Source organism: Herpailurus yagouaroundi, unplaced genomic scaffold (genome assembly GCF_014898765.1).
Source record: "Herpailurus yagouaroundi ecotype Mexico unplaced genomic scaffold, PumYag 160, whole genome shotgun sequence".
Taxonomy (NCBI): domain Eukaryota; kingdom Metazoa; phylum Chordata; class Mammalia; order Carnivora; family Felidae; genus Herpailurus; species Herpailurus yagouaroundi.
In genome coordinates, this window is record NW_024412401.1 from 52,524,345 (window position 1) to 52,534,340 (window position 9,996).

The 9,996-nt window shown below is 46.6% G+C and overlaps 2 protein-coding genes across 2 annotated transcripts in view; one reads left to right on the forward strand and one right to left on the reverse strand.

The window, feature by feature from the left end:
- LOC121035159 (cytochrome c oxidase assembly protein COX14-like) overlaps positions 1-7,135 on the reverse strand; it is a 13,710-nt gene extending 6,575 nt beyond the window's left edge. Inside the window, exons 1-2 of the mRNA XM_040482767.1 lie at positions 7,097-7,135; positions 6,811-6,821 (exon numbers count right to left, since the gene is read on the reverse strand). Coding sequence (XP_040338701.1) covers positions 6,811-6,821; positions 7,097-7,135 — 50 coding nt within the window. The remainder of the gene's footprint in view (positions 1-6,810; positions 6,822-7,096) is intronic.
- The window catches only part of ABL1 (ABL proto-oncogene 1, non-receptor tyrosine kinase), a 148,947-nt gene that overhangs the window by 101,052 nt on the left and 37,899 nt on the right, over positions 1-9,996 (forward strand). The window lies entirely within an intron of this gene.

A 9,996-nucleotide genomic window follows, 5' to 3' on the forward strand; every position in this document is an offset into this window, starting at 1 on the left:
TCTTGCTCTCTCCTGGTCTTTCCCGCGACCCCGCCTGGGCGCTGCGGGCCGAGCGGGAGGGTGCGGGGCTCCGGTCCCCGCGCCCTACCCTGGGAGCCCACGCCGGGATGGCGGTGTCTCCGGGCCCCCAGCCGGAGGTGGGGGGGGGCTCTCCCCGAGAAAGTTTGAGAAAGCGAACTCTACAGGCCCGAACGGCCCTGTGAGCCCACGTTGTGGAATTTCCACCGTGAATTGGGAATTATGTGTCAAAAAGGTCGACCCGTGTTTGTGAAACATGTGATTCTCATTAAGTGTCGTGTACAAAGGAACACCGCTCTACCATTTATGGGTACGGAATTTCAAGTGATTTTTCTACCCCACGCCCCACGCGCCCCCAACCCCCAACCCACTCTTATCTGCAGACCACGAAGAGGTCTTAGGAATTCTCCCTTTTCGCGAGGATGGGGGAAGTGAAGTTACACATTTGAGGAAGGCGTTGTGAATGAGTCCAGCGTACTTGGCGGGGGAGGGGGGGACCTCATGTTGGGTTCGCTCCATAAAGTGCAGAGCCAGGAGCATCTTTCTTTTTGCCTTTTTTCCGTTCTGCTTTCCTTTCCTTCTCTCATCCCCTGTGTCCTTCTTTCCTGTTGCCTTTCCTTTTCTTTGCTAGTAACAACTGAAAGAAAATGAAAGTCGTCATTTTGGACTTGATCTGACTTAGGGACCGGACATCCCAGATGAAATCCTGCTGGTATTTCTCTGTCATTTTCACTGAGGACTTAAAATAGGAATAGAAATGTAAAGCTCATCTGAGAACAAGTTGGATTGCTGCTAGTGTGCCATGAAGTTGTAACGTACTTCTTTTTAAAAGGAAGGAGAAATAAACGAAGGCCTCATAAATGGTCTAACCTCTTTTCCTTCCAACCTTTTTTTTTTAATACCCCCGTGACCCTCACCAGCCACCTTTTTTTTTTTTTTTTTTTTTTTTCCTTTCTGATTTGAGGGCCTGCCTGGAGTCACATAAGCAGCTTAAACCATAAACACCAGTGATGCAGGTGAAACCTGTTTGCTCTTGCTTTCACAGGATGTGGACATCCATCCCTCTTCCCTGCCTGCGATTTTGGGCCTTCCAGCCGGCTCACAAAATCCACCATTTGGAGGGAGGAGATGGTTTATTTGTCCCTGAAAGTTGGCATTTGAAGCGGCCAAAATCATCTTTAGTTCATGCGTCGCTTATTTTCCAAGTTGCTCAAAATTCTGAGCACATTCTCATTTACATCTGTATCGAGTTAGTGTTAGGCATTATCTCCATTTGCAGATGGACGCCCACGGGCGGAGTAGATGAACTGGACTTTTGTAGCTGCAGAGCTGTGACATTGTTTTTGTTTTCTTGGGGTAAACCGGAGATTTAGGGCAGACTGTTTTCTTGGGGTAAACTGGAGATTTAGTGCATAGTTGAATTATTGGTTTTTATTTTAGGGGGTGGCTCTCATCTAAGGCGTCTTACTGCTTCCTGTCCAGCCTTTCCGTTTTTTACTGACATCCTAAGTCAATCAATCAGTGTTTATTGACACCCTCTCAGGGCGCAGGCCGCTCAGGGCACAGAGAGTCGAATGTAGTCAGCTTTTGCATTCTGTCAAAGATGGTTCCCGCCGTGAATGCGACCTGATCATGCATCTATGCGCTCCCCAGGCCTCGCTGTCAAAGCAACAATTAAACGCTTACTGTATGCCAAGCAGTGTTTCAGTATTTCTATATGATTCGGTGTGCGTGTTTCTCATGATGGCCCTGTGGTTATTTCCACTTTACAGATGAAGAACCTAAGGCCCCAGAAGGTTAGGAAACTTGTCTAAGGTCCCAGAGCTAGCAAGTGGTGGTGCTGGGATTTGAACCCATACCGTCTGGCTCCAGAGAGCCGAGTTTCAGCCATTCGGTGCTTTACCAACTGTGACTGTGACCTTTGGCACGCTCTGTGGATGTGGAAATGGCAGCTTCAAGAACGTCTGAAATGAGGCTATTCTTTCTTTCTTTTCTGGAAAACTAATACTGGTAAAAATGATCATCTTTCGCAGAAGTAAGAAGATTTAAATGTATATTAAAATAGCTGTGCATGATTAAAAAAAAAGAACATTCTAAAAGGGTATTTAGTGAAAAGTAATTGTGTCTCCTACCCATTTCCCTACCCAGAGGCAATCACTCAGGAGTTTTCTTGTGTGTCCTTCTGGAGATATTGTATGCGTATAATAAGCGTTTAAAACATTTGAATTTTGTGTTCCAACTTTGTGAAAATGTGTGTTTATAGGCAGTATGTATTCACCATGACCACGTTTAGCTTTACAATCTTAGGTTGACTTCACACACCCAGCTTTCTGATTATTGCTTCCCCCTAGAGATGTGGAAGAAAACATGAACACTGGCCATGTAAAAAAAATTTTTTTAATGTTTATTTTTGAGAGAGAGAGAGACACACACACACAGAGACAGAGAGAGACAGCACGGGCAGGGGAGGGGCAGAGAGAGAGAGAGAGAGACACAGAATCCGAAGCAGGCTCCAGGCTCTGAGCTGTCAGCACAGAGCCTGACCTGGGGCTCGAACCCCCGAACGATGAGATCATGCCTGAGCCGAAGTGAGGCGCTTAATCGACTGAGCCACCCGGGCGCCCCGAGCACTGGTCATTTGAATTTTTTTTTTTTCCCAGTTCACTCTTCTTTGTTTATGTGTGTATTTGCATACATCGTTCATGAATATTGTACATGTATATGCTAGCTCTGTAGTGTGGAATCAAAAGTAATGTGAAGTGAACTCTTGAACTTTCAAAATTTATTTTAAGGGCCGCTTTAAAATGCTGCTTTTCAGCAGTTAACTTTCTGGCAAATACTTTATGTGGTGCCAGCTGCACAGATATGTACAGTGTTGGAACTTCTGTAGAGCAGCTCAGGCTCTCTTTCTAAATACTCTCTCCTGGGCTCATCACGTGCTTCCCTTGTTTAGTAACAAAGAAAATGCCAGCCTCTTCCAGGAACCTAATGGAAAGCCAGCCAGTTCTCCTCGCTTGAGGTGACATTAAAACTGGTGAGCATTTATGATGTGACAGGCGCTGGCACCAAGCGCATTGTAGACACCCTTGCCTTATTTGCATACCACCGCTGTGAGGTTTCTAGAGAAGAGGAGGAGAAAGGCCCCTGTGCCCTTTGGAAATACTTCTGAATTTGGAGTCAGGAGATCCATTTTTGTCTAACCTCTCTCAGCCTCTCTGTTTCTTTGCTCCTAAGACAGAAAGAACCAACATCCTTCTGTCCAGCCAACCTTGAGAGGATCGTTTTGGGGACCTAGGAGATGATTCACGTGAAGGTTTTGAAATCAATAAAGTGCTGACTGTTTGCATTTATACCTGCATGAGGTTCCTTTGAGAGGTCCCTAAATGCAGACAGTTTCGTGGCTAGGGCATTGCAGAGTCCTCTTCTCGTGTGACACCCGCAGCTCCAGAGCCAGCCGGCCAGGGCCTGGATGCCAACCCTGCTGCCCGCTGGTCCTGGGCATCATGCTGTCTGAGCCTCGGTGGCGTTCTCATTTCCAAATACAACTCGTGGTAGGCCCTCTTTCGTTGAATTGTGAGATTTGCGGGAGAGATTTCATTTAAATTGTTCAGCACAGAGCCTGGCACAGAGCAGGATGTTAGCACATATCAGCTGTTACTTTAAACAAATACTGAGCAGTCTAAAAGGTTGGCATTGCCAGTTTCTCCAATGGCTGAAGTCATGACAGAATCGAGCTGAACCTACCCATAGTTTTTCTTGTTAACAAGACAGTTTGTTTCCATGTGTGCTCTGATGCATAAAATTAATACTTCTATCATCAGTTTTAAGGAAAAGTATCTTCCCTTTTCCTGATCCTTTTTTTTTTTTTTGTAAGTTTTAATTATTTAAGTATTCTCTGCACCCAACGGGGAGCTCGAACTCACAACCCCAAGATCAAGAACGCTGCGCTCGCCTCACTGAGCCAGCCAGGCGTCCCCCCCCCCACCGCCGCCCCCGATCCTTTCTTACGCCCATGCTGAATGTTTTAATTGTGGAAAAGGAATCCCTTTGATTCATGATTGGCATCTTACTCTTTCCACAGCTCCAAAGATGTGAAGACTGAACATCTACCTCTCATTACCTTGTTCTAAAGTCGTCATAATTTTGCCAGTGTAATCGCTGTTCTGAAATAGAAACAGGAAAAATGGTCGACGGAGAAATTAAAAAAAAAAATACATAACACCGTTGTACAACACGATAGTTAACAGCACTGTATAGTTAGTTAGACTATAGATATAACTATACAGTTATACTATAGATAGTATAGTTAACAGCACTGTGCTGTATATTTAAAAGTTGCTAAGAGAAGTAGATCTTAAGGGTTCTCATCATAAGGAAAAAATGTGCAACTGTGTGGTGATACGGATGTTAACGAAACACTGTGGTAACTAACCTTTTCACAGTCTACATACAGCAAGTTGTTAGGTTGTACGCCTGAAACTCCTACACAATGTGATATGTAAATCATATCAATAAAACTGGAAAAGGTAAATACAAGACCATAAGATCAAGTGGGATATGGGAAGAATTTAACTTTCCGTCTGTAATAGCGGATCATAATTAAACACCCAGAAAGAGTCATAAAATCAATTCTTAGTTTCGGGGGGTTTGTGGGGTTTTGTTTATTTGTTTGTTTTTTTACTTTTTTAAAGGAAAAGCACACAGCCCATTGAATTCCTTGTACTCATCACCAGCTTTAATAATTCCCAACGTATGGTCAATTTTAAATTGTCCTTTTTAGTGCAGCTGGCAGACTGTCTGTCTCCTAATCGGAAGGTCCCGAATTTGAGCCTCAGAGAGGGCAGATTAAGTCATTTTTCATAGTCGGCTGGGCCCAAGATTACCTTGGTTAAAAAAAGAACACAGAGCAAATTATGGTCAATCTTGTTTTCTTGCCTCGTTGAAGTTCTACTTCCAAAGCCGTTTGGAAAAACAGCTTGCTAATTACTGACATTTGAGAGTCTGACTTTGCCCTCCCGATGATGAGAGTTGTCAGTCCCCGAAATTGGCGTTCAGATCCCTTCTCTCTTAACCCACACCTAGGTACTTTGTTACACTGTCTGTGTTGGGTGACACAGAAGACAGACGAGGGAGAAGGAGAAAGAGGTGGGAATTGAGGAGGAGAGGGAGGCAGAGACCCAAGAGGAGAAAGGCTGAGACCAGAAAGGGAGAACCCAGGGGACACGGGACGGGGGAGGATGGCAAAGGTGGGCAGAGGAAGAGATCCAGAGGAGAGGAAGGGAGAGAGCAAGATCCAGAGAGAGAGAGAGATTGAAAGTAGTGCAAGGGGCTGAGTGTGAGCCATGCAGACTGATGGATGGGAAGCCGTGGGAGAGGCACGTGAGTAACCTTCACCTCTGCCTCTGTTGCCTGGCCTCTCAAAACGCCCGTCATGAGAGTCTGCTTAATAGCCTCCCGGGGGGGGGGGTAGTGTAGTACCCTACACGGAATGCCTTAAAACTGAATTGAAAAGGTGGGCCGTGAATAGAATCAGCCATTGCTTTTTGGAACCCAGATAGCTTTTTATGGTCCTGTTCAGTTACTCAGGTTAGCAGTAGGAGGAATAATGGCAAACAAGACATTCTCGGGGATTCATCTGCCCTTGGGTAGCCCCTTCGGTGAGTCGGGTCTAACCTGACCCAGGCATCCTCGATGACCTTTTCAGGGAGATCAGGACACACGAAGTGAGTACTCGCAAACCATCCCCGGCCTGGCAGGCGGAAGGGGAGGCTTTCAGTCTGCCGCAAAGGACCTGTGACAGAGTAAATGCTTCTCTGGTTAGCGGGCTCACTGCCCACAGTTTGAATCGGGTCCAGTGCCGGGATCTGGGGAACCTTTCCTCCCCCACAGACAAAAAAAAAAAAGTGTGTGGAGGGGCCGTCTGCCCGTACCGGCCTGTCACGAGTCCTGTTTCTTGTGAAAGCACAGAGAAACGTACTTTCACGTTGCGCTGTGTTTCGGGATCTTGACCATGGTTTACATTCCATTTTTTAAAAAATGATTGCGTTTCCTAGATCTTTATAAAAGCATTCCTGGTAAAGTGCCATTTGCTCTCCATCCTGCTGTCTGCTGTTTCTGCAGGTTCACAGATAATTAAGGTACACTCTTCACTCCGGACTTAATATTTTACTTTGTTGCTAAAGCCAGTCAAGTGCAAGGGGTTCTGCCTAGCTGTTCATTTAAATAAACACCTGGTGGTGCTGTGCTGTGTGTCCTGCCTATCCCGGGGTAGAGGGTGAAGGCTGTGATGAGAATGCTGGTCTCAGGGCGCCTGGGTGGCTCAGTCGGTTAAGCATCTGACTCTGGCTCAGGTCATGATCTCGCGGCTCCTGAGTTCAAGCTCCGCGTCGGGCTCTGGGCTGAGCGCTCTGAGCCTGGAGCCTGCCTCGGAATCTGTCTCCCTCTCTCTTGGTGTCTCCCCCACTCGTTCTCGCTCTCTCAAAAATAAACATTAAAGGAAATTTAAAAAAAAATGCTGGTCTCTGCCCCAGAGTTCACATTACTGTGGGAACAATAATAAATGAAGAAGTACTTGACCTGCAGGGCAGGGTCCTAGGGCCAGGTACCACACGTGGCGCTTGTGCAGAAATTCTCCACCTGCGGTGTGCGTGGAGCCCTCCTGACAGCCCAGCTGGGTAGATACTGTTGTTGCCCTATTGTGCAGTCGAGAAACTGAGGCTGGGAAATTAATGTCTTCAAGACATGGTAGAGTGAATTTAAACAAGGCTTGTCCACCCTGGAGCCCAGGCTTACAGATTCTTCACCTATGAGGTGAAGGGGAGATAATCAGTTAGGGGTGAGGTGCAGGGAGGAGGGAGGACTAGTCAGGCTCACTAGAAGGGGTGAGGCCAGGAGGATGGAAAGTAGGCTGGGGAGGCATCCTGGAGAGAGTAAATGGCACTTGTGACAGTGCTCGCAAGCTGGGGCAGCAACAAGCTTCGGTGGGGGAAGCTTCCAGAGGTTTGGGGAGGCTGGAATGGGGGACCAGGGGCTGTGGGAGAAGCTGGTCGCAGGCCAGACCCTGCTGGGCCTCGCGTACCCGCTTCAGGAGCTCGGACTTGATGATGACCCCAGCCATGCTGAGAGGGCCTGTTACACGCTAGGAACCGCGTCTTGCCTGTTAATCTGCAAACCGCAGTCTACCCTGCAGGGCACCTGACCGTCCTGTTCTTTGTGTTGCCACAGGTGACCCTGCTAGTACGTAGTGGCTGACCAGTGACAGGCAGGATCTCTTCTGCCTCTGCCAGCAGCCTTCTCCGTGGGATTTTAATAGGAGAGCCGCTCGGTCGGAGCTGCATTTTAGAAAGACCCCTCTGGTGGCAGTGTGGAGGCACAACGCAGTGGGCAGAGTCAGGGAAACCAGTCAAGGGCACGGTGGGGCACACGGACAGGACAGGACCCATCAGGGAGATTGAGGAGGAAAAGTGGCCACGATGTGGGTGTAAACTTAGCTGGGGTGAGGCAGGGGTGAGGTGTGGGGGTGTCGTATTCAGAGTGGTTTGAAGATGGTGAGGTGTTCCGTCTTTATGCTCCGTCTCCAGTAACCGTAGGCTTCTTTGACAACAGAGTCCTAGAAAGCGATACAGAATTCTTTTTGTTTTTGCTTTTTGATGGAGGGGACTGGCTCTGTGTATCTTTCAGAAAGTTAATACTTGGACTGCTGATAGAGACGATGCGGAGAGTTGTGTTTTCTAAACTTGATTTGCTTAGGAACATTATAATGTAAAGATTCCAGGGGAAATACTTAAACCTTGCTCTAATTTTATTTATTTATTTAAATTTTTAAATGTTTGTTTATTTTTGAGAGAGAGAGCGTGAACAGGGGAGGGCAGAGAGAGAGGGAGACACAGAATCCAGAGTAGGCTCCAGGCTCTGAGCTGTCTGCACAGAACCCGATGTGGGGCTCAAACCCATGAACCATGAGATCATGACCTGAGCCAAAGTTGGGAGCTCAACCAACTGAGCCACCCAGGGGCCCCACCTTGGTCTAATTTTAAGTAACTTTATTTTTTATTTGTTATTATTACTATTTTTTTTTTACTTGTTATTTTTAAAAGGAGTTTTCTCCAGAAACCCATTTAGCTTAATGCTTATAATGCCTGTAAGTGGGAAGTGCTAAAACTGCATTTATTTGTTTACTTATTTGTTTATTTTTAAAGTTTATTTACTTTGAGAGAGAGAGTAAAGAGAGCAAGCAGGGGAGGGGTGGAGAACCTCAACCAGGCTCTTGTCTTGTCCATATGGAGCCCAACATGGGGCTTGAACTCGTGAACTGTGAGATCATTGACCTGAGCCAAAATCAAGAGTTAGACACTTAGCCAACTGAGCCACCCAGGCGCCCCAAAACTGCATTTATTTAAAAAGAAAACTGCATAATTTGGACTTCTCACTAATTTATAGCAGCCTTCTTTTTAGGCCCCTCTCCCTGTCAGATTACAGGGGTTCTACTGAACCAAATCTATAGTGTAGGAGTTGTTAACCTCGAAAGCCCTCGGGGTCTGGGATAGAATTCAGGGGCTCCATTTCCTTGGATGGGAAAGTTTTAGAACTTTATTTCACTAACCTCTAACTGAAAATTAGTATATCATTTTTTAAAGAATGTAGGTAACAAACCACAGTCAGGTTAGCAATATTGGTGACTTTGTCACCAGTAGAAATCCGATGTTTTCGTGTCCTGTAACAGTTGTGATTATCACTTACACATATCAGAACTTTGAAATGATAGTAGTTACTACTAGATCTTGTTTCTTTAATCCATTAATAAGTAGATACTTAATGCGTTAATGAGGAAGCCCTGTATCACAAATAAATTTCTGTTTAAGATTTGAGGACTGTTTCCATACAGCTGTTTTCTCTTACAGCCCTCCATATTCTCTGCATTTGCAGACTTTTTTTTTTTGTGTGTGTGTGTTTATTTCTGAGACAGAGAGAGACAGAGCATGAGCGGGGGGAGGGGCAGAGAGCGAGGGAGACACAGAATCCGAAACAGGCCCCAGGCTCCGAGCCGTCAGCACAGAGCCCGACGCGGGGCTCGAACTCGCAGACCGCGAGATCATGACCTGAGCCGAAGCCGGACTCTCAACCGACTGAGCCACCCAGGCGTCCCTGACTTTTTTTGGAGGCATCCGCAGACATCGGCAGAGGGTCCACAGCACGGATGAGGATCCCTCCCTGAGTAGCCTCAGTGTGTCAGGCTCGCCTTGGATCCCTGTGTTAATCCTGCCTCCCTTGCCAGGCGAGGTCTTACTCAGGAGCCCCTTCTGTGTAATGCTGGTGAGCGGGCCCCTTCACACCTCCTCGCCCCAATGTCTGCGTTCTTAGAAATTCACCTGGTCTTCTATTTGACTTTTGCTGTCGAGGCCGCGTTCATTTTCACCAGCTGTGTTCTCTTCCCCCAAGGGGCAGAGGCCGTGTGGGGATTCTTCGCATCACTGCCACCTCGCCCTGCCCCTGCTCCCCAGCAGCTAACACAGTGTTTGGGGGTGCTGGGAAGATGTTGTGAAGTGTGATGTTAAGGCCAAGGCAGTATTCAACTAAGCCCGTTTTTTAAATAATTTTAGCCGCTCTGGGTGAGGGTGTAAATTACAAAATGAAGGACCGTGTAGAAAGTGGGTAAAAGGACTTTCATCAAGTTCAGATTGTGGGAAATAATACTTTTCCTCTAACTCATATTCTAAAAAGTTGTAGGAGACTGTTGTATACTGACTTGAGAATAGTCTGAGCATGATCTCATCAGTTGGAACCGAGTATGAAATAAAACACGAAGCCTTCCCTCCTTTTTGAGGGATCTGTTTTATAGATTTCTGAATTACAGAGATTCCTTGAACTGGAGGGTAATAGTGAAAGGCCCACAGAGGAAATAAGAATAAACAACAAGGGTTTAAAGAATTGCATGTGAGCAAAAGGAGAGGGAGTGTTTATCACGCCTGACACACCCTG